Consider the following 25,665-nt stretch of genomic DNA (forward strand, 5'->3'; position numbering starts at 1 on the left):
AAATTAGACTTACAATTCAAACCTATTTTTAAGGTAAAGTATATTAGAAAACTTGTAAAAATCAAGCATAATTTTTTAAAAGACAGCCAACGATGAAAGTGTTATTAAAGGTATTAAAGGAATATTACGAATCACAATCTATACATCCAAGATTTCTATTGAATGCTCCCAAAATGAGAATTTTCCATAAAACATTCTTGCACATTTCGAGTATAGCAAATATTGAGTGAGAATTTGAACCTCCAACTCAAAAAAAAAAAAAAAAAAAAAAAGCATGCATGTTGGCCAAATTCTTCGTCTCATTCTTTAACAAAGAAAATGATTACCAGATACTATAGTTTTAAAAAAAAAACATAAATAAAACCATTATTTAGATATATTAATATCCCACCAAACACATAGGAAATGAAATAGAACTCAACTGACATATACTTGTATAAAAGAGAACAGAGAATTATTTTCATCTCTAAAATTTTGCCCACAGAACGCAGCAATGACTTGTGGAAAACCTGAAACCACCATTCTGATGGATTTCCAAAGCAATAGCCAGTCAGCCAGCAAACGCAGAAGCAAAACAACAAAATCCAAAGTGTAAATGGGAAGTGGGCTAAAACCAAATATATACTTAGTCAAATATTTGCTAAACCATAGACACAGAGAGAAGAGGAGAGGGGCCTAAGACACAAGTGTAAAATGGCTAACAATTGCTATTTACAGAGAGAGAATTGCTTGGCTGAGATGGATGCAGCTACTACTCACTTATTCCAAAGATTTAAGAAGCCTGAACAACGCTGCTGCTTCTCTAATCCGAGAGAACTCGATGCAGAAAGCTTGAACTTCGATGAAAAGATCTTTAACTGCAACCAGAACCAAAACAAAATCACTGAAATTAACCAAGTGTGCTTACAGCCAAAGGATGTATAGCTCAATTGGTTGAAACATTGATAACCTCTAATAAAAGTTAAAAGATCAAATCCCGACCTCAACTCCAAAATAAATAAGGAAAAAAAAAAGTTATGCTTATCAAACAAGACATAAAAAAAGACACAAAATAGAAGGCAGGAACTAAACTATAATAGAACATTAAGCCTCCGATTCATAATCATGTTTTTGGTTTTCTACTTTTGAAAATTAAGATGGTAAGTCATTGTTTTGCTATCTACTCTCCAATAACACTTTCAAAATCTAAGCTAAATTTTGAAAGATCAATCTTCCCAATAATAGTTAGGTGTTCTCTTCACTTTTCGGCTTTCTACAAAGCTTTCTAGTTGGATCTTTCGTTCTGGACGTTTGCTTGGCATCGCTTGATGCTATTTTTGAAGCTGGGTGGTAGTGGACTAGTGGCTCCTGCTCATATGGCTTTTTGGCTTTTCAAGACCTCCCCTGGCAGTTATGTTCTTCAATGTTTCGTTTATTTTTTTTTTTTTGTTATTGTAATTCTTGGGGTTCTGTCTCAAAACAAATCGGCAATGAGAGGGATGGCCCACTTATAAACCCTCAATTAGGTCCCTTATCTTTTCAATGTGGGATCTTAACATGCCCCCCTCGAGATGGTGCCTCTTTTGGGTTCACCAATCTTGGTCAATATCCCATTTAGCTTTTGGGCTCTGATACCACATCAATATTATGGGATTCTATCTCAAGACCAATTAGCAATGAGAAAAGTGGCTCACTTATTATAAACCCTTGTTAGGTCCCTTATCTTTCAATGTAGAATCCTTAACAAACTTATCTTTATTCCTTTGGCTGTTTGGTTTTATTTTCACTGATTTATCATTTTGGCTTTTTGGCTTTTCAACTTATCATATATCATATATCATAGCCCGGCAAGCTTTACATGGGAAAGTTAATACCATGGACCAGTATTTGGTGACATTCTTCCTTGTTGTTGAGGCCTTAGTGGTGTGTCCTATGCAAAAATGTTGTTGAGGATCTTAATCATATTTTGTGGAGCTATCAGTTTGCTCAGCTTATTCGGAATCGGTTTCTAGAGGTTTTGGGGTCTTTTGGGTGGGAAATAGGGATTGTAGGGCTTCGTTGGATGAGGTGTTGTTGTTCCCGCCTTTTTGGAATAGAGGGCTCTTGTTATGGCAGGCTTGTTTTTTTCCCCATCTTGAGGTGTGTTTGGTGTGGAAGGAATAACAGACTATTCAGGAGAGTTGAGAGGTCTTGAGAGGAGGTTTGGGAGCTGATTAGATTTAATACCTCTCTTTGGGTTACAGTGTCTATCACCAGTTAGATATCATTCTTTTTGATTGGGGCCTGTCCTTGTTGGCGGTTCTCTTTTGTCCAGCTTGTTTCTTGTATACCCTTTGTATATTCTTTCACTTTCTCTCAATGAATGCTTGGTTTCTCAGAGAAAAAAAAAATCATATATCAATGAAAAGTTTGTTTCAAGAAAAAAAAATTGCTATGCACACTAGTACTATTCTTAGATATCAATCAACCTCGCTGCTGACTGCTTTTCTCCCCATATACCCTGAACCAGTTTGTTTAGGTAAACAGCACAGGTTGCCTGAATACTATAAGGCAAAAAAGCTACTAAAAAAAGAATGACAACAGTACCAGTTAACTGAAGTAGCCCGACAATTTCTATTTCAAACAAAAATAAGGTTAGGTAGCAAACATCAAAATACCTATATGATTTAGCATGTGGCACAATCCGTTAACACAGGACATGATACTTCTTATTTAATAATTCTAGACTGTTCCAAACACGTTCCCTTATTTGTGTCTCCAGTAAGAGACACATACATACGCATAGATGTGAAAGGAAACAAAGGCCATAGAAGAAAGGAATCACTTACCATTGATGATGTTATTTCGAATTAAGCTCTGTAGAAAAACACATACAAGTCGAACCAGCCTGTTCTGCATGTACTTATCCTGGGGAAAAATTCAAAAATAAAAAATTGTCATATCTTAACGATGTTTAGCATCTGCCAAACAAAACTAGCAAATTGGAATCGAAAAATTCCTCCTTCCTCAATGTCTTTCCAAGTACAAAAGACTTGTTGAGCCTTTCTGCAAGTATTAATCCTTTCCAAGGGCGTCCAACCAAGCAAATGCTCAAGGGATAAGGAGGGGTCCCTTGAGCCATTAGGATCCTTACTTTTTAATCTAATAATGAAAAAAGTTTCCATCTCCAAAAACATAACTCAAAAATTAAATAAGAGAACTGAGTTCATAGAAATATACATGTCTTCAAGGGGCTAACACACAAAACACAATGAGAACTTGAAGACAATAGGAGAAGTACATACTTTTATGCTCTCACACGATGATATACAATTAGTAATGTACATGTGTATGAACTCGGAGGGAAGTTCAACAGCTGTTGTTAGTCTGTTGACAACTTCCATAGAGTGTAAACTCATGTCCATGTTCACAAGAACAGTAAAGTACCTGCCATAAAAAGGTGTGATAATCAATAAAGGTAAGAAGGCTAAAAAGAGAGAATCTCAGGACACAAATTCTTTTTTTATTCTCAGGACAAAAATTAAAAAAACAAATTAAAAAAAAACAAATCAATACATGGATAGAAATCCATACTCTGCAATTTCAGGAGAATTTATCAGTTTCTTTAGAACTTCAACTGCAATAAGAGGATTGTTTTCCACCAGTTCCTAATGATAAGAAAATTATTTTCAAAAGATCAGGCAGGAACGACATTTTTTCTAATGACTATGAGATAATGCAAACACATACAGGTAGCTTTCGTGGTGTGAGTCCACAATGATATACAAGCTTCGGGTCACTTGCCAACTCCACCACCACTTGCTGTTCAACCAAAAAATAAACAATGAGTCGCTCCTTTGGGATTCATCATACAGCAAACAAAAATCGTGTGACAAGAAACAAAGTAATCATTGAAGTACTTGCACCTCTTGTTGAGCTGGTGCAAGAGGTCCCTTCAGAGCTTTCGCAATTAAGTCCCTAACAGCTGCACCTCTACTAGTGTCAACACACATCCCATGATCCCATAAAAGTTCATGATGATCGTCAAGGTTCAACCACACTAACTGCAAAGGGGCTTTGTAAAGTATAACTCGGGAGTGCTCTAAACTACATATGTTAGCTGAAAAGAGAGTTAAAATGTGTCTCACCTCTCCATTCTGTACCGGAAGCCTTGGTGGAAGAGGCCTAATCCACTCTGGACTTAATCCTTCAAGTGACAAATTAGACAATAACCCCATCAACGTCTCATCTCTCTCTCCGGATCCCAGTTTAGGTACAACTCCAGGTAGCAGGTCAAATCTAAGATTTCCAACATCATACAAACATTTTTATTTCAACAAAATGGAAATAATATGTCAATGCAGAGGCTAGGTTATGTTAAACACATAAAACATTGAAGCGAGAACTCAAGAAAGGGGGGAGGGGACAACTCATACTCGGGGGAGTTTGCATCACAACCCTGTGGGACATCAGGGTCTGGCACCACATTCCTCACTGAACTGTCTTTCGAAAAGCAATCAAACGATTGAGCTTGGACTTTATCGCAAAACTGTTGCTGCAACTGCTCTAACTGAGGGAAAGCCTGGATAAAACAAACCTTAATTACATCAAATAGATATTACAAATTTGATTCTCCCCACAATAAAAGAACTTGTGGGAATAACTCTTTAGGGTCTTCCTAAAGACAAATTAAAAGGAAGGTTATATTCATGTTGATTTACGTATCTTACATGCAATGAAGGATCGAAACCTTTTATGTAATCCGAAGCAGACTGTTTCAGGAACTGCAAGATAGACATCCCCATCATGACTTATATAATGAGAATGATATACATGAAAATTAGCATAGGCATGTAGCTATATAATAAAATAAGATTAGTACATTGGTATTAGGTATACCATACACACTCGACAAAATGTACCAAAACATCCAATATTTCTTGAAGTTCACATTGAAAACGTAACAGGCTAGATGCACAGAACAAGTCTCGTCTTCACAAGGGTTTGATTGGTAACCGAGACTTTTTTTTTTGCGTACAATCTAATATACATTCTTCCTCTGGAATCCATTATAATATAAAATGATAGAAGAAAGAAAAGTATGACCTAAACTATAGAACATACCAAAGTCTTTTAAGGATATCCAAAGCTTCCATGGGTTAGCTTCGTTTTATAAAAAGTTCATTCGGTAGTTCTATAAGCAGCTCCACTTACCAAATTATTAACAAAGATGATTTAGACGGAAAGAGGAATGACAGAATATGGAAAAATTGAATTCGATGCCTTAGAGATGGCAAGCTAAAAAAACTGGATGTGCTCCCACAAGCCGAGCTGGCATTCAATAATATGAAGGGTAGATCTATACATAAAACATGGTAGTATATACTAATTTCCATTTAACTATTCACCTAATGAATTTGCCTAGTTCTACAAATTTAAATCTTAAGGTTAAAGCAATAGCCGATCAAATCAAGAAGATGCAAAACGAGTTACTTGACCATTTAATAAAAGTTAGCATGCAGTATGTGGCAGCGATTAATAAAAGAATGACCCAGCAAGGAGATCTAAGTGGCAGAGCTGGTCATGGTACAATAAGGAAGAACAGGTTTCATAGACAGAAAAAGAAAATAATTGGTCAATGTCAAATCGCAAACGAGTTGCAGATAATGCTTATATTGTCGAACTGCCACTTGATCTGAACAACAATGCTTTTTAGTTAGTTACCTAATACCCTCCAAACGAGTAATTATCCTTAACTCATACACAAGTTTATTTTTTCTTAGGGGAGGGATTGATGTAAGTTAGCAAGAGGTTTTATCTGTAATCCCTACCTTACCTATAAATGTAAAGGGAGGGCTTACCTCTTGTACAAACTTATTGGAGAATAAATAAAATAAAATTTTGTTTCGCTTAGGTCTCAACCAGGAATGTTAGTCTGCTTCAGGTATGTTAGTCTGCCATTCCTTGTAATTAGAATACATGTAATTTTGGGATATTTGAGGGTGAGGTTTTTTGGTTCGATAGAACCACCTGAAGAGCGACTAAGTTATAATTCCTCATGAGAAGGTTGGGAAAAGCTACTCACAATAATAACAAAATTATAATGCATACAAGTACGATTTTACCAATAATCTAACCCAGTTATGATTCCTCATATTAATCAGTTACCATGATGCCCAAATAGGACATCATCTTCCAAACCATACAGCATAAGCAATTATTATAGACAACTAAGAATATGCTAAATGGTCAGCTAAAATCAATGTAGTCAATAAAAAAAGTCGAACCTCTTTGCCACCACTGGAGCTGTCAGATGCTAAAAGCTGGAAAATAAATGCCCTCTCATATTTTTCAGCTTCCTCGTTAGAAGCAGCCTGATACCCAGAATGCAAAGCAGAAAAAATCACAATTACTAAAATTAACCTTATACAGAAGGCAAGGAAAAGAACAAAATTTTATTTGTACAGCCCATCCTACAGCAATAAAGGTTTTTATTATTATTAAAACAAAGAAATGGGTCATTTTCATATATCAATGAAAAGTTGTTTCTTGTTAAAAAAAAATGGGGCTATCAAATTGATGGAAATCGGTAACCTTTGCTTTGATTCCCTTCTAATATGCTACCATTACATATTCTTTTTAATGAGAAAGCTTGTTAATTGGAATATTACTTCTAAACATCTTGCTAATGGTGGCTTGGGAGTTGGGGGTCTTGCCTGAAGAAACAATGCTCTTTTAGCAAAATCAGGTTGGCGTTTTGGTCTAGAATCTGGTTCCCTTTGGTGGTTGGTGGTGGATAGCATTTATGGTTCTGATTCCTTTGGTTGGTCAGTTGCTGAAAAGCCTAATTCCTGCCTTCGTTGTCCGTGGAGCAACATTACTAAGCAGTGGAAAAAGGTGTAGCATCATTCACACTTCATAGTTCATAATGGAGAAAGGTTTTCTTTTGGCATCATATCTGGTTGGGGAATGAGGCTTTAAAGGTTTGTTTTCCTAAGATCTTTAAGCTTTCTCCTCTTCCTAATGCCCCTGTTTCAAACTTTTGGGATTATGTCTCTGGAGTTTGGCATATTGAGACTAGAAGAGCTTTAAAAGAAGACGAATTAGAGGAGTTTTCAGCCTTGCTGGCTTTATTTAATTCAACCTCAGTTATAGATGAAGTTGGTAGAAGGTGCTGGTCTTTGGAACCTTCGGGGGTCTTTTGCCTCCTTAAGTAGGCAGCAAAATTCTATTCCATTGCCTGGGGACCTTTTGGATGCACTATGGAAAACAAAAAGTCCAAAGAAAGTTAATATCCTAGTTTGGATTCTTCGGCTGATGTTCTTCAAAAAAAGATTCCTTCCATGGTTCTTCATCCCTCTATTTATTTACTGTGTGGAAATTCTTGCGAGTCCCCACGGCATATTTTCTTCCAATGCTCTTTTGCAGCATCCTGCTGGAAATTTTTCTTAGAGCTTTTTAACGTTTCTTGAGTGTTTTGAGATTGATGTTGCAAAAAACTAAGTTCACTAGTAATCGGGCCGGGTTTTGCACCAAAGCAGGTGTTCTTTGGTGTAATGGAGTTATGGATAGCTGGAGTTATAGCTTTATTGTCTGGTATTTGGTTTGAAAGAAATCAAAAGATTTTCGGAGGAAAAAGTAAAGCTTCCCTTGAGGTTTTTAAGGTTTTCAATTTAACCAAGTTTAAAGTCTCTAGATGGTGTGTTCTTTCTAATTTGTTCGCTAATTATTCTTCAAGTATGGTTTGTTCAAATTGGGAGGCTCTTATAACTCCGCCTTAATTTTGGTTTGGTTTATTTCTTTTTGCTTCACTTATAATCTCACTCCTACGGGAGTTTGTATCTTTGAACATTTTTCAATTCCTTTTCATTTATCAATGAAAAGTTGTTCAAAAAAAATGAGCAACTGAGCTTTCATTGAGAGAAATGAAAGAGTATAGAAGGGGAAACGAAAAAAGAGCCTGACAAACAAAAGGAAGCCCGCCTAGAGAAAGGGGCTCCAATCCAGACGAATTAAACCTAATTGAGAATTACAAAAAATCTTAGGAACAAGAAAGTATTAAATCTAATATGCTCCAAAACATACTTCCTAGATCCCTCAACCCCTAAATATTATATTGTTTCTCTCACGCCAAATTCCCCACAAAATAGCAAAGAGGCAAATCAAGCACAAAACCTTCCCTAGTCCTGAAAGGGAGGGAACAACGAAACCCACTCCATCAACACCCAATAACTTCTGTTACGAGCCCAAGTCACCCCAAACAACTTAAAGAACTCAAATATCCTGGGCACATTTCCACATAATGTGGTCAAGATCCTCAAGGTACTTTTCAAAGAACATACCACTATGGCCCCAATAAGAAGGAAGAACACCTTTGAATACGATTCAAGGTGTCGACTTTCTCATGCCTGCACCCAAAAACATTATCTTTGTTGGCTTCTAACTTTACAAAGCGAAGCACGCAATGGGGTAGAAGGGGGGAGAGACCCAAAGAAACCTCCAAAGTTTCACTATCACGAGGCACTAGATTCTTGAAAGAACCACCACAACCATTTGGCCAACAAAGCCTTTTTTTGTGATAATCGGAAGTCGAAGCTTTGCTACTCAATACTCAAGGCACCTACCCCCACCACAAGGCTTGGACCCGATAAATATCAACGGTTTTTTGTATTAAGCTCACGCGAAGCTTCGAACTTGAGACCTCCAAGTCGGTACGACCAAGAGACCCCAAGCTCTTGCCAATGGAATCATCCTTTGGGAGCTAACAAAGCGTCATTTTCTATGTCTCAAGTTCCCCCACCTCCAAAGGCCTTGAAATGGTTTCCTAATTGACTAAGTGACATCCATCCCCCTCATCCACTCCCAAAGGAAATCTCTCATAATTTTCTCCAAGCTCTTGCTCACAATCAGGATTTTAAAAAGGGAAATAAAGTAAGTAGGTATACCCTTAAAACTGCCTGGATAAGTGTTAGTCTCAATCCTTTAAAGAAAAAGACTTTTTTCCACAAAGCGAGGCGCTTTTGAATCTTTTTTGTGCTGGCACCCAAAAGGCAATACTCTTTAAATTTTGACCCAAAGGAAAATCACGCACTTCGCACACACCCTACTAAGGAAGCCCGACAGAGAAGCTTGGAAAATTCACAGTTCATTCCCAAAAGCCAACGTGAAGATGGAGACAGTGAAGCTTAGCAACTACTTCAATGGAGAATAGGCACTCAATTAGGTAGGTTAGTGGCTACGGAAATCAGGGTTGTGGATAGAAGATGTTGTTCAAATGCAGGGATTGATGGAGAAATAGTCCAATTCATAATTTAAAGGCTATCCACGAAACTTGGTCCCCATAAATTCACACCTTACCATGCTTTCAATAGCATATTTGCCATTTATAGAATTTGGGAGAGATCCAAGTTTCTTTTTTCCTTTTAATGAAAAACTGCTTTCATTGAAAAAATGAAAGAATATACAAGGGCATACAAAAGCAACCCAACAAGAGGAGCCCAAAACTGTAGAAATGTATGAATCTCCTTAGCCACAAAGATCTCTTTAAGGAAGTCCCAATCAACTTTATTCAAAAGCTTTTTGGTTCTAGCATTTGAGAAGGTAGGGGTAGAGGCATTAATACCATTCAACAACCTTTTTTATAAGATAAATGAACTTCATTAATGCAAGAAGAGGCATATGGGAAGTGAGAAATCAGGGCAATAGAAAAGGACCAACCTTTCTTACTTTCACCGGAAGGGACTAGAACTCTATTTTTGTCACCATTTTAGTCCAAATTTGTGATCTCGGCAAAGGAACCCTTTTTGTATGACATCTTTTCGACCCACAACACATAATCATCAACTCTAGACTCTTTGAAGAATTTAAGGCTAAGGGGAGAGACAAAAAGTGTCTTGAAGCATTCAACTACATAATTGAGAGAGCTCCAAGGTATGGAGAAAGAAAAATAGTTATCTTTTATGAACTCAACGATACAAGCTCAACTCCCTCTATATCTATTTATCTACTTCAGTCATGAAGTCTACAGTTGTATTCACGGCACGTTTCTAAACAATTTACAATAGAGTTAAATTGCTAAATTTTTCTTGCCCAAGGTGCAAAAGAGCATAGTTTACATAATGGTGTCAGGCTATTGACATTTAACAAAAATTAATTTGTAAAACATTGCTATCCAACCTAATGAATTTAATTTTTGAGCGGAAAACTAAAGAGAACAAAACTCTAAAATGCCTTATTTTACTCGTAACAAGTCATAAGGTAGCATGCTTACATTTACGATAAAAGATATAAACGGATTAGAAGAAGATTTCTGCGAGGAATATGCCTGGTGAAGAATAGCAAACCCCACTAAACGTTGAGTGGAATTGAGCAACTTCTTTGGCTGCATTTTAGACCAGCCAATCAGTAATCCGTAAAGACAAAAAATGGTCAAGTCTTAAGCATATAAAGATTTCATGCAAAAGATAAGAAACAGATGGAAACAGTTTCACATCAAAGATGTGGAATCCATTCATCACTGTCTAAACATGTATGATAAATTCCAAATAGAAATCAATACCATGTCACAATCACCTCAATAATTCACTATAACAGCGATAATAGTAATGTGGAAAAACATATTGTACCATTTTTTCTTTTAGATGACACAAGAAAAGACTTCTATACAAATGATAACGGTACAAAGAAAACAAAAGGTTAATACCAAACATAGATTTATTCTCAAAATGAACTGCACATTCCAACTATATATACAAGTGAAAATCCCAAAATATCAAATACCAAACTAAAAATGACAATAAAATAAACAAGGAAAAAACCTACATTCTGAATAGCTGAACAGAGTGGAGAATAGATTATTTAAGATATCCCCCGCTTGTATGAAATTCAGTGATAAGAATTCTTCTGCTACATAGTCATCCTACTTTCTTTTATGATTGCATTAATAAACAGGTTGAAAAGGGATAACAGCTATTGTCGAGAGGCCTCGAATCAAAAGACGACCAAGAATGAGTAATATTATTAATATTATTATAATTTCTGCGGCCACAAAAGAAACCCAAATGGGAAAAAAAAATTAAAATACAGTTCCTGCGGCCACAACTTCATCGATTTAGGTTCTACATCCATAGTGGGTATTCAAGCTTCGTGACAGAGAGGCCTAGTTCCAACGCATGCAGTGATAACAAACAAAAACAAATCTAATCGGCAGGCTAAGTAAATGAAGGCGCAACATAAACGAGAATTGCAAATAAAATCCAACCCTAGAGCTGGTGGAAAAACAAGAAAATCAGAAGAAATCGTACAAGCAGTGCGAAATCATGACAAAAAGAGTAGATGGGGAAGAGTGAAAAGAGATTGTAATTACCTCCAAGAGAAGAACGAGGGAATAACAAGCAACGAAGTGGCGAGGGCGAGGGATCTTGGCGGTAAAATCGGCGATGATATCCATAAATGGGCGCTGATCCCCTCCTGCTAGGAAGGAGTAGAGTGTCCGTGATTCATCTGGGGTCAGACTCATCTTCATGCTTTCCCTCTTGACTTCTTTCGGAGAGAATTTGAACATCAATGGCGATTGTGGGTGGGGAAATATTCCAGCACCTCCAGAATTCCCTTTTCGCAAATCTTGAATTTTGTTTTCAACCAGAAGTCTGTTTAAACGAGTAGTCTTTCTTTTCGGTCTTTTCTCTTTTTTTCTTTTTTTTCTTTAATTTTTGTTGTTTTCAGATTCACTAAATCATTAATTGAGTTAATATCTATTTGCCATAATTATTTTTTAAAATTACTTTTGAATTCTTGGATCTAAAACATCCCCATTTTTTAGGTTCAGGTTCTAAATTTGAAATTTCAAAATGCACAATTATATAAAAAGATGGGATTTGTTTGGTTGGTAATTAAAAAAACGTAAATTTGAAAACAAGAGATTAATGAAAATTATAATCGTATTCTTTGTTTTCAGTATTTTCAAATATTATTTTGTAACAGATTTGATAATTGAATCTCAATTTAAAATTTTGTTAGGAGTTACGAACCAAATATTTAGTTTAATCTAAACTTATATGGATTAATTTATTAACATTTTTTAATTAATTTTGTATAATTATTATTTTACAAGATTATAAATTTAGAATACATTATATTTTACATGTTTTAAATTTAACAAACATAAAATGAGTTTATAATATGAAGTAATATATTTATCAAAGTTTTTATCATTTTTAATGTAATTATGCATCTTAAAATTTTCAAATTTTGAATCTGAAAACACTAAAAATATAAATAAATTAAAAAAATTGTTTTCGAATTTCTATTGTTTGGATCACATAATCCGAAAACAGCTTTCAAAAACGAATATCTCAAATTCTGCCAAATGCGTATTAACTCAATCCATTTGATTAAGTGAATTTGAAAACAAAAAATAGAATCCGAGTTTCCAACCAAACAGCTAAGAGTATGGGAGATAATCCGGATTCTGTTTCTGTTTTCAGATTCACTGAATTAAATGAGTTCAATGAATATGGGTTTGGTAGGGTTCTTTTCGGATTTTGTAATCCAAATAGTGAAAATTCTGAAAACAATTTTTTTATGTTTACAATATTTCCATATTTTGAATATAAAATTTTAAAATGCAGAGTTATATTTAAAAATATAAAAACTTTGATAAATACATTCTTTCGTGCTATAAACTCATTTCATTTTTTGTTAAAATTATATTATGTAAAATATAACATTGTAAAATACTAATTCTAACAAAATTTATAACATTTGTGTTAATAAATTAATTAATATATTTTTTAGATTAAACTAAATATCTAGTTGGTAACACTTGCCAATATGTTACAAAATATTTTGAATTTGATTTTTTTTAATTAAGATTCAATTTTCAAATCTGCTACCAAACACATTGAATCCCTTATATTTTTAAATTTATGTTTTTAGATAACTAATCATGCTTACCCTAAAAACTTTGACAGATATAATATTTCATGTTATAAATTCTTTTTTTATTTAAAATATGTAAAATATATATATATTTTTATTTAAAATATGTAAAATATATATATATATATATATATATTTAGTACAACATGTATATAATATTGTAAAATAATAATAACATCAAATTTGTAACATATATGTTAATAAATTATTTAATGATATTTTAGATTGAACTAAATATTTAGTTGGTAACTACATTGTTTTACAAATATATTATTAAACACATATTGGACAATTTTTAAATTGAGATTCATTTTTCAAATCTGATACCAAACACATATTTGAAAACACTTAAAAACATAAAATACAATATTTAGTGTGTGAGCCAAAATAGAGAGATTTAAGTGGGTTTTCTCTTGCAAAATTCCCTTGGGTACTTCTCTCTTTTGTATCAACTTCATTGATGGTGAGTGAGATTGGTGTGTTGTTTTAGGGGATTTTGGTGTTGTATCTTAAAGCTCTTTATTCCTTGAAGACTCCTTGTACTTTGTTGTTGCTCTCGGCGATTGAATGGAATAGACGGATCGTTATATTGGATGTATATCACATTGATCAAACCACTATAAATCAGTATGTCATTTCTTCTCTATACCTCATTTATTTGTTAAATTTATTGTTGGAACTTAGTTAGTTGATATTATATATTTTTTGAAATTGTTGGTGTTGTTAATGTATGTTGGAATTTCTCAATAAGTGATATCAGAGCCTCGTTTGAGCTCTTTTTTTTTTCAACAAGCTTTTATCAAAAAAAATTAAAAAGATTTTTATAAGTGAATCTTGAAAATGACTACTAAGTTTCAACTAGAGAAATTTGATGGTAAGGGTGATTTTGGATTATGGAAAAAGAAGATGAGAGTCCGTAATGCAACAAAAGGTTGCAAAAGCTCTTAATGATTTTAAAAAAAAGTACGCAGCTGAAATGACGGAATAAGAGAAGGAAGAAATGCTTGAGATGACTTTTAGTACACTGATTTTGTATTTGTCGGATAATGTTTTACGACGGGTCGATGATGTCACCTCAGCCTTAAAGATATAGAAAATGTTGGATAAGTTATATCTTGTCAAGTCTGTATGAATAAGATATATCTCAAGGAGAAATTTTTTTGTTTTAGGATGGATCCTTCAAAACCATTAGATGCAAATTTAGATGAGTTTAACAAAATTGTTCTTGATTAGCCAACATTGAAGAGAAAATGTCTGAAGAAAATCAAGCGGTAATTTTGTTGAATTCATTGCCCGATTTGTATAAAGAAATCAAGACAGCAATTAAGTATGGAAGAGACAGCTTAGATATAGAAATAGTTATGAATGCTTTGAAGTCGAAAGAACTTGAGATCAAACTGAAGAGGAATGACAGTGAAGCACTGTAAACTCGAGGTAGAGTAAAGAAGAAAAATTACAGCAACTAGAGAGGAAAATCACGATCAAAATCCAGAGCTAAGGGTAAGAAGTTTTACAATTGTTAGAAATAATGACATTTTAAGAGAAATTGTCATTTGTTGGCAAAGAGCAAACAATCCAACCAGGAAAAGGTCGAGGGAGAGAGTTCAGCAAATGTATTGGATGGTTATGAATCAACTGAGGTTTTGTTGGTTTTAGGGAATGAATGGCCAGATAACTGGGTTTTGGACTCAATTTTTATTTTTCATATGACGTCTTCAAGGGAATACTTCAGTGACTTTAAACCATTGCAAGCTAGAAAAAATTTTACCTTGGTAACAATCAAATATGTGAGATCAAGAGGATTGACATGGTGAGACTGAGACTTCATGATAATTTGGTGAAAATTTTGACTAATGTGAGGCTTGTCCCTGATTTGTAAAGAAATCTTATCTCTCTTATAACTTTAGATAAGCTTGGTTATACTAGCAAAATAGCAAATGGTGAGACTAAAATATGTAAAGGCTCACTATTGAAGCTGAAAAGAACTTAAAAATGGGTTTTATGTACTGAGTAGTCGGATAGTGTCAGAAAATCTCTCACTTGTCTCTGATGATGTGGATAAAAATTTCAAAGCTACAAAACTCTGGCATACACGTTTGGGGCATATTAGTGAGAAAGGCGTGAAAGAGCAGAATAATCAAGGGATTTTAAACTTGAAGCAAGTGGGTAATTTTTCTATTTGTGAACATTGCATCTTTGACAAGTCTATAAATGTAAAATTCACAAAGGGAAAACATTGCACAAAAGAAAGGCTTGATTATATTCATGCAGACTTATGGGGGCCAGCAAATGTGAGTATTCATGGAGGAGCCAAGTATTTTCTACCCATTGTGGATGATTATAATAGGAAAGTGTGACTTTATTTCTTGAAGCATAAAGATGAGACAGTGTCAAAGTTCAATGATTGGCTTACTTTATTTCAGAATCAAACTGGGAAGAAAGTGAAGAAAATCATGACTAATAGAGGACTTGAGTTTGTGAATTGAGAGTTTAATAAACTTTGATCAAAGTATGGTATTTCTAGACACTTAACAGTTGGTTACACTTCGCAACAAAATGGTCTTGCTCAACGTATGAATATGATCATTTTAGAAATGGTAAGATGTTTGTTATCTCAATCAAATTTGTCCAAATTGTTTTGGGGGGAAGCAATAGTCACAACGTGTTATTTGATAAATAGAACACGTTCATCGGCTGTTGAATTCAAAACGCTTGAGGAGATGTGGTCTCGAGTAAAACCAGACATTTCTCACTTGAGAGTTTTCGGATGTACTGCATATGCTCACACAAATCGAGATAAATTGAACCTTAGAGCCTTAAAGTGTGTCTTTATAGGCTATTGAGCAGGTTTAATATGACAAATTCAAAGGATGTAAAAAGGAGTACATTTCAAAGCTACTGGGCAGGTTTAATATGACAAATTCAAAGATAGTAAAAACTCATTTGACACCACACTTCAAATTATCTATGAAACAGTGTTTGAGTTGTGAACAAGAAAAGAAAGATACGGAGGATTTTCCATTAATAGTATTGTGGGGAGCTTGAGGTACGCTATGATTTAAACTCATCCAGATTTGGCTCATGGTATGTGTTGGATCGGTATGGCAACCCTAGAGGGGGGGTGAATAGGGTTTAATTAACAAAATATAAACTTTTTAATAAATGGGCCCAATTTATACAAAAATAATACACTTTTTGAGATATGCAATTTTAACAAAGTAAGATAAAATGAATTCTAAGGCAAACAAGAGAAATTTAAAGCAAACAATCAAATTCTAAGATTAATTGCAAAAATAAATAAGAGAGAGAGTTAAAGAAATTTGACACCAGAAATTTTTATAGTGGTTCGGCACAACTGTCCTACTCCACTTCCCAAGCACCTCTTGGGTTGTAAATTGAAATTCTGACTCTTTCTACGGTAGGAGTCAAACCGGTACACTGTTCTTCACAAGAGCAAAGACGATCCTCTCCACGGTGAGGATCACACCATTACAATGAGTTGAAGATTTTGAAACACACACTTACAAACTCTCAAATAGAGTAAATATACAAATTTGAGCTCACAAAAATTTCAATCCTCACAACAATAAAATTTCTCTCACAAATAAGATGGAAAGAAAAATTGAGAACTTTGAGAGATTAGCAAAATGAAAATTTTGAAGTTATGGAGGATTGAGAATAAGAGAATTGTTGTCTAATTTTGAATGAGAAGTTTAGTTTAAATAGAGGGAAGAAAATGGTAAAAAAAAATCAAGTTTAATTTTAAACCATTAGATCTTAATCATTAAGAATGAAGGGTTGAGATAATTTTGAAAAAAAATAAATTAAGAATAATATATATATAATAACGATAATAAAATAAAAATATATATATATAAAAAAGTGATGTGACAAGTTATTTTAATTATATATATATAATATTAATAATAATAATATATATATATATATGTGTGAGAAAACGGTAACTTTTCAAAATTTTTTTTTAAACTGACAGCATTTAATGTGAAGTGACTTTTTTTTTTTAACAAAATTACCCACGGTAACTTTTGACTTTTTCTTTTTGAATTTTTATTTATTCTTTTTTATCTTTTTTATTTTCTTTTTCAATATATATATATACTTTAAAAAGAAGCTTGTCACTTGTCAGCTTACGAACTGGCCACGTCATCTTCTCGGGTATTTTTCCTTCCAATTTGTTTCGATCGTAACTTCTCCGTTTGAGCTCCGATTTGGATGATCTAACAGTTGTTGGAATCGTTGTAACGAGCTCTACACTGTGGACACTTTAAAATACAAAAAATGTCAATAAATAAAACTAAGTTTGTTATCATCAAAACATTAATTAATTAATTAATTAAAATTAATTAATTTGAGATTAAGGCCAAAAAGCCAACAGTATGAGTGTTGTGAGCAGATTCACGACAAATCTAGGGAAGGTTCATTAGAATTCGTTCACTTTGTGAATGCATGCAGATATATGAGTATCATCAATCGCACCAATACAATTCTAAAAAGTAAGCACAAACACAAGCTTATTATTCGAAAACAAATATTTATTCAAAATGTTTGTGGAAAAAACAAACAATTCATTACCTTAAAGAAAAGATAATATTTAGGCTTGAATATGATTTCCAGTGGTATAATGTCTAAGTTTGGTGGACAAATAATTTATACTCCAAGCTTGTAAACTTTCTTTAAAACATGGTTGAAGGATCGAGAAATGGTATGACCTGAGTGTTGAAATCTTTATGCTCATACGATTTCTTTCATTATGTGATACGATTAACGAAAAAATGGCAACTTGCTCTTTAACGGTAAGATACCTAGATGCTTTCAAATCCGTTTTAGCTTTTAATTCTTCACAAAAAGCTATGAATGTATCTTTTTTCATCTTAAAATAATCAAAGCATCTTGTGTCATTGTCATTTAATAACTCAATCACATAATCATGACCTTTAAGCGAATATGTTCTACTAGGTTGTTTAGAGGATTGCATCTTGTAGACGTCAATGCACAATAAACATACAAATATGTATAAAAATTCATCATTTTCATCCTCACAATCCTCAAAGTTATAATCTCCAATCATACCTTTCCTATTGTGTTGAATTAGTTCCATGAACTTGCCTAAACAAGATAGGAATAAGAAACAACTTTATAAACATAAATGGATCAAAATGAGGAAAATAAAGTGAAATCAAATTCGAAATATTTATATTATAAACAAAAAACGATAACCACATCAGTCGAACTTTGAGTTTCAATCAAAAGAAAATAATAGAACTACAAAAGATATCCACAAATTAGATATTTGAGTTTCAATCAAAATAAAAGCATAAAATGACATCTATACTACGAAAGAAGTCTTTCTTTTTTCGACCCAGACATGAGTAAAAACATTTTTCTCCAAGCAATATCCACATGCAAAAGCTCCAAGACTTTAGTATAAGTTTCCCCATCAATATCTTCCATTGCATTTAAAACTTGGAAGCATTCCATCAACTCTTCATCCATAGAATCTTTTGCCTTCGATGACCGACTTTCATCGACTCGAGATTTTTTTCCCAAGAATATCATTTATTCTCTCTGCATTTTTAGCATACACATCTATAAACGAAGAAATGAAACTACTTAACTCTTCCCTTTTCCTTCGAACTTGTTTCCCACTTTTTTCTTGTCCTTTAGTATCTTCAACAACAAAGTTTATATTGCTTCCAACATCATTTTCATCTTCAGAATTCGATGGAATTTTGGTTGATGGACAAGCACTAACACCTATAGCTGTAGTATCTCCAAATATTCTCATAAGTTTTCCGTAATGTTGGCAACCATTTGTTAGCATTAATATTTTTGTCATTATTATTATTTGTCTTTGAGGGTAGATTAGTCTTTTCTTATTTAGGATTAACGACTTATATAAGCATCATACTGTGTATTCCAATACCACTCAATTGTTAATAAAACAAACCCTGATGTTATCTCCCTATGTTTTCATGGTATCGGAGCCAGATTTTATTGATGCTCAGAAGATGAGAAGACATATGCTTTATTTCATAGATTACTGATACTTTTGATTTGATTTGCAACAAGAGGTTGGCAAACAATTTTGTTTTAATTTGATTTTCGATTTTGGCGTCGACAGTAGGATCCATTTACAATTAGGTGTCGGCACAATTGTTACTCCTTCTGTGTCTCTCCCTCATGTTTACTATATTCCTAGTCTTACTTTGAACCTTGTCTCTGTTAGTAAATTATGTAAATCGGGATACTTAATTTCGTTTTCGTCTTCCACTTGTTCTATACAGGACCCGCAGTCTCAGAAGGAGATTGGGACAGGCCGTAGGCAGGGGGGACTATATGTTTTGGATCAACTCAAAGTATCAGGTGTTGCAGCTTCTATTGTGGATTCATCCTCCTTTCACTTGAGTAGTTCATCTTCAAGTATGTCTCTCGTCATGTTGTGTTTTTAGAACATATTCTTTTTCTCTCCATTCATGCTAGTTTTCATCACTTGTCGCATTCATATCTCATTCACATTAATACATTTCATACTGACATTGAAGAAACTTCATCCATTACTCCGGCTGCCCCTTCTGATAGCTCAATAGACTCTGGTACTTTGATTATTGACAAATTCACATCTCATTCTCTGCTTCCTATGGCTGCTCAATCATCTCTTGAGGTCGCGGATGCTCCTCCACTTCGTCGATCCATTCGAGTTTGTAAGTCCACTAAACTACCAGATTTTGCATATTCCTCTTATTCTAGCTCTTTTGCTTCTTTTGTTACTTCAATTTATCATCTCTCTGAACCTTCATCTTTTAAAGAGGCTGTTTGTGATCCACTTTGGCAGAATGCTATGGCTAAGGAACTTACTGCTTTACATCAGACTCATACATGTGATTTCGTACCTCTACCATCTGAAAAATGTACTATTGGCTCTCGTTGGGTCTATAAGATTAAAACTAAATCTGATGGATCTATTGAATGATACGAAGCTCGACTTGTTCCTAAAGGTTACTCTCAAGAGTATGGCATGGATTATGAAGAAACATTTGTTCCTGTTGCAAAAATGACTACTATCCGCACTATGATCATAGTGACTTCTGTTCGCTGATGGAGAATATATCAGATAGATGTCAAGAATGTTTTTTTGAATGGTGACTTTCATGAAGAAGTTTATATGATTCCTCCTCCTGGTGTTGCTCACAAACCTGGTGAAGTTTGTAGGCTTCCTAAAGCACTTTATAGGCTTAAACAAGCACCTCGTGCTAGGTTTGAGAAGTTCTCCACATTTGTTACTTCACTCGGTTTTATCTCTAGTCATCATGATTCCGCATTGTTTGTTAACTGTACAAGTGTAGGTCGTATTTTGTTGTCACTGTACGTTGATGACATGATCATTACTGGTGATGATTATGATGGAATAGAATCTTTAAAGTCTGATCTCTCTCGTTGTTTTGCTATGAAAGACTTAGGCATGCTGCGCTATTTTCTTAGTATTGAGGTCGCTTATTCTCCAAAAGGTTATCTCTTATCTCAGTCAAAGTATATAGCTGATTTTTTTGATCAAGCGCGTCTTAGTAACAACAGGATGGTTGGTACTCCTTTAGAGCCCAATGCCCGATATTCTTCGTCAGATGGTGTTCCTTTATCAGATTCCAGTTTGTATCGTACTATTGTTGGTAGTTTGGTCTATCTAACCGTGACTCGTCCAGACATTGCACACGTTGTTCATGTGTTTAGTCAGTTTGTCACTACTTCTACTACAGTTCATTGGTCTGCTGTTCTTCGTATTCTCAGGTACCTTCGGGGCACTCAGTTTCAGAGCCTCTTGCTTCCCGCCACGTCCTCTTTAGAGTTGTGCGCTTACTCTGATGCTAATTGGGCTGGTGATCCTACTGATCGTAAGTCAACCACTGGATTCTGTATTTTCCTTGGTAATTCACTTATTTTATGGAAGAGTAAGAAACAAGATGTTATTTTTAGGTCTTCTATAGAAGCTGAGTATCGTGCCATGGCCTCGACCACTTGTGAAATTGCTTGGTTAAGTTGGCTACTTGCAGATATGGGTGTCTATCTTCGTCGTCCTACTCTCTTACATTGTGACAACCAGAGTGCTATTCAGATTGCGCGCAATTCAATTTTTCATGAGTGAACCAAGCATATTGAGATTGATTGTCATGTAACTCACCATCATCTCCAGCATAGCTCTATTACATTGCCTTTTGTTCCTTCATCTCTACAAATTGTTGATATGTTTACCAAGGCACACTCCGCTTCGCACTTTCGTTATTTATTTTACAAACTCTCAATGCTTATCGTTGTAGCATCGTGAGTTTGCGGGGGAATGTTATCATTAATATTTTTGTCATTATTATTATTTATCTTTGAGGGTAGATTAGTCTTTTTTTTATTTAAGGTTAACGACTTATAGAAGCATCATACTGTGTATTTCAATACAACTCAATTGTTAATAAATCAAACCCTAATTTTATCTCCCTATGTTTTCACCATTTTTCTTAAACTTCTTAGACTATTCACCTATAAGAAATTGCACATCAATATATGAATAAACCATAATTCAAATAGGTTGCACGAAAAAAGTACTTTAATTTATTTTTACCTTAAAAAGATCATTTCATTGCTCTTTTTCAAAAGTGATAGTGCCCAATAACAGATCCCACCCATTTTCCAATTATATCACTCAATAACTTCTTTCAGTCCTTGTAAATTTGTCTTAATTTGTAAAACTTATTTTTCAGCTGGACATCAGTATAAGCACATCTTGTACTAGTATTTAATTGGTTTCTCATATAATTCCAACCTGATTTTGTAAATGTTATAGTTCATCGATTGACCTTTTTAACTGCTTCATCTATTAAATCAATAAATAATGCTTCATTTTTGTCTGACCATAGAACGTCACTTTGTAGCTCACCTTTAATTTCAACTACATCATCAACATAATGCTTTTCTGATGATTTTATTGACACTAAAATGATGTATAGAAATTAAAACAAAATAAAACTATTTAGTAAGTATTTAAACAAACACACAAAACTAAAATTGAAAAGTCTCAATTTAAGCAAAACACCAACTAGAGCATTGAACTCAAAAGAGACAAACAAATCAAAAAGGTAACCTACACTAAATAAGACAAAAACTAACACACCCGCACAAGCAAAAACTACAATAGCTTATAAATATTGTTTTAAAACTACTAACTTTTGTGTTGGTTTGAACAAATATGAAAAGATATTAATAGTAGTAACAATAGGAATATAATAAAATGAAGATTTGGAGAAATCCGGAGGAAGGCCCTATGTAGGATAAAACTTCACCGTAAGGCTAATGGAAACCACCTTTAATGGAAGGTCGAATGAAGTTCATAGGTCATGTCCCCAAGTAAGGAGAAAATGGGGCATTGGGGCCTTAAAGATGTGATAACCTGAAAGTGAGTTTAAGCAGTCGAGCTACAACTACAATATCGAAGCGGAGAAGATAATGGTACTATGATTCGCAACTTACATAATCACTTTGAGGAGAACATGAAGGAGGATAGGAAGAATGTGTTGGTGGCTAATTCAATTGGGAGTTTGAGCATTTTAAAGGATGAAAGGGGATTTGGAGCAAAAGAAAATACAACTCTCCCTTTTTCCAACCACATATCTGATATAAGAAAACAAGAGTTTGTAAGACTTGGAAAGAATCCTTCTAGGGATAGTCGTGTAAAGTAGGTGAAGAAATCTTGAGTATGTTTAACGTCCATTCCAAAAGCTAAAGGGAATTGGAGGACATGATGCATAAGAAGTCTTGATGGAATATAATGAAACTAAAAGGCTACGTGGATAATTTTGTGGTAACCAAGAATAGGAATATGGAATGACTTCATTTTGGAATGATAAATGGGTGGGAGGGAGATCAGCCACTATTGTATAGCTTTTCCAAATTTTACGCAATCACAGGTTAGCAAAATGGTATTTTGTAGCCAAGTGTGGAAGGAAATACCATGTGCAGAATTACAACTTTCTCCTCTGGCTCACCGTCTTGTGATGGAGAACATTTTCTCAATTTAAGCCCAATTGTGGCCTAATTTTTTTTAGTACAACATGTGGAGTGAGAGATTGAACTCACAATCTCTTGGTTAAAGATATATGTCAATTACCATTGAGTTGTTCGCTTTGCGCCCACGTGGCCTAATGATAAACCATTCAGTAGGTGAAGAAATCTTGAGTATGTTTAACGTCCATTCCAAAAGCTAAAGGGAATTGGAGGACATGATGCATAAGAAGTCTTGATGGAATATAATGAAACTAAAAGGCTACGTGGATAATTTTGTGGTAACCAAGAATAGGAATATGGAATGACTTCATTTTGGAATGATAAATGGGTGGGAGGGAGATCAGCCACTATTGTATAGCTTTTCCAAATTTTACGCAATCACAGGTTAGCAAAATGGTATTTTGTAGCCAAGTGTGGAAGGAAATACCATGTGCAGAATTACAACTTTCTCCTCTGGCTCACCGTCTTGTGATGGAGAACATTTTCTCAATTTAAGCCCAATTGTGGCCTAATTTTTTTTAGTACAACATGTGGAGTGAGAGATTGAACTCACAATCTCTTGGTTAAAGATATATGTCAATTACCATTGAGTTGTTCGCTTTGCGCCCACGTGGCTTAATGATAAACCATTCATTAAAAAAAAAAGTCATGAAGACCAAAATGGTAAAATTACCATCGATCTATTTAGAGAAATTGTTGACCTAATTCTTGCTTCATAGAAAAATGTCTAGAATACCCCTGAAGTTTTAGTTGCCACAAATTTCACAATTGATTGAGGATATTTATTTTAATTAGTTTAACAAACCATTAATTGTAGTTAAATATCCTAATCATATGTGTTGATATATGACAGTCATACAATTAAAACATTTTACTTATTTCTTAGAGGGACTAATCTTATGGGACAACCTCCTAACCGTACCATATTTAAAAAATTAATTCAAAGGGTGCGTAGCCGTCATGGAGTTTACAACCCATTCCCTTTAGGAAAATACCGGGCTCCTGACCGGTGAGGACCAATCTTGTCCTCACCACCATTAAATATTTTACAACTAAGAGCTAGAGAAATGTAAAAACAAACATTTCTTTTTAAATAATGAGTTGTTAATTTTTTTAATGGCATGCAAGAAAAATATTACGTGAGAAGATGGAAGAGTTAAAAGAACAATTAATGGAGTACACACTAAAATGAGGGGAAGATTAGAAATTTCATGTATTTCACGTGTATTTTCAATAAAACCTTTGTATTGGAAGCTCATAATCTCAAGCCTTGTTGGAAGATGTGATATTCCTCTAAAGGTGAAGATCTTTGTTTGGATTCTATTTGTCATGAATGTTTTATTTTAGTACTACAAAAGGGATGCGAAAAGAATTTCCCTGAACAGCCTCAAGCCCAAATTACTGCATATTATGTTTAAAGTAGAGAAGGATCAAGCACACATGTCTTTCACTATTCATGTGGTTGGAAATTCTTGGATTCTTAGTTTTAATGTTTTGGTTGTTCTTGAGCCTTTGATATGTCGGTCAAATTTAACGTTTCTCGACTGTTATGTGGTCAAGAGTAGGGCTAAAATGCTATGAATTAATGATATAAAGGCAACCATTTTGGGGATATGGTGTGAAAGAAATCTGAGATTTTCTAAAAGAAAATATCTAGGTTAGGAGAAAATGGTCAATTTATCAAAATACCATACATCTTCTTGGTTTACAGTTTCAAGTTTCTTTCATCATCATACTTATGATACATTTAAAATTAATTTACTTTTACTGTAAAATAATGGAAGTTGTATAGATTTGTTGTCTTTCAACAACTTTTCACTTACTAAATGATAACGTAAACAAAGAAAACAATAAAAAAAATAGTCAAACTCATTAGACTAGCTTTTGTTGCAATTTTGTCTTCTATATACACGTAACCTGCACCTATAACCTAATTTTTAAAGGGAACAATATCTAGCTAGCACACTCAAGTTCACCTCAAACTCAAAAGAGTCGAATAAAAAAGGACAAAAAGAAATCAGATATCCACAGAATCTCCACAACCACACCATAAAGTCCAAAAGGGTACGTGATTTTCCACTAGAAATGAGCAAATAACAGAGACCTAGAAACCAAATGCATGCGAAATCAAAAATAAAACCTCCAAATCTTCATCGGAACAGATGAATAAGCTCATACCATGAAGCAGGAGGTTTGTGAAATGTATGATTATGGGAAAGACTTTCAAATGGACAGACAGAGAAATTTTGCTCTAATTTTTAAGGATAGAGTGAGAGAAAAAAGGGGAAGAGAAAGAGAACATACCTTCCGTGACTCTAAAGGAGAAGGAGATCGAAGAACCCTGGCGAAGAAGGAAGCTCTCTAGTGAATAAGATAAAGGATGAGCAAGAAACCAAAGCAAAAAAAAAAAGGAAAATAAAAGAAAAGAAATGGAACGGGAGAAACTTATTTTGGGAGTTCCCACAATGTTGCCCTTTTCCCATAAACGTTTTTTAAAATTTAGAAACGAGAACAAGAAACAGGAAATGGGAACGTTACCAAATGAGGCTTAAATTGTTACATACAGGGACTAAATCGAAAGTGTTGGGTTTTGTGCCCTAAACTCGTGGTTTTGTAAACATAAAACAAATATTTATTCAATAAACTTATTATTGATATTTCTTTTAGAATTGCATTAACCCAAATCTAATAAACTAACATCCG

General features: G+C 34.1%; 1 protein-coding gene and 1 pseudogene across 2 annotated transcripts; both read right to left on the reverse strand.

Moving 5' to 3' along the window:
- Positions 1-406: 406 nt before the first annotated feature.
- On the reverse strand, positions 407-11,612 carry LOC111024935 (CCR4-NOT transcription complex subunit). 2 transcript variants are annotated; one of them, XM_022302758.2, is made up of 12 exons: positions 11,324-11,610; positions 10,229-10,339; positions 6,246-6,332; positions 4,689-4,742; positions 4,395-4,540; positions 4,107-4,257; positions 3,885-4,022; positions 3,709-3,780; positions 3,553-3,626; positions 3,264-3,405; positions 2,808-2,886; positions 407-857 (listed from the first exon to the last, which is right to left on the reverse strand). In XM_022302758.2, exons 1-12 carry the CDS (start codon positions 11,519-11,521, stop codon positions 760-762), a joined length of 1,350 nt encoding a protein of 449 aa, XP_022158450.1. In that variant the 5' UTR covers positions 11,522-11,610; the 3' UTR covers positions 407-759. The 2 variants fall into 2 exon arrangements, with proteins under 2 accessions (XP_022158450.1, XP_087977092.1); XM_088120966.1 differs by lacking the exon at positions 10,229-10,339 and having other exon boundaries at positions 11,324-11,612.
- A 6,637-nt stretch (positions 11,613-18,249) lies between these two features.
- On the reverse strand, positions 18,250-24,000 carry LOC148212820 (uncharacterized; annotated as a pseudogene).
- Positions 24,001-25,665: the final 1,665 nt, after the last annotated feature.

The sequence above is a fragment of the Momordica charantia genome (genome assembly GCF_013281855.1).
Source record: "Momordica charantia cultivar OHB3-1 chromosome 2 unlocalized genomic scaffold, Mcharantia_2.0 BLBB01000002.1, whole genome shotgun sequence".
NCBI classification, from domain to species: Eukaryota; Viridiplantae; Streptophyta; class Magnoliopsida; order Cucurbitales; family Cucurbitaceae; genus Momordica; species Momordica charantia.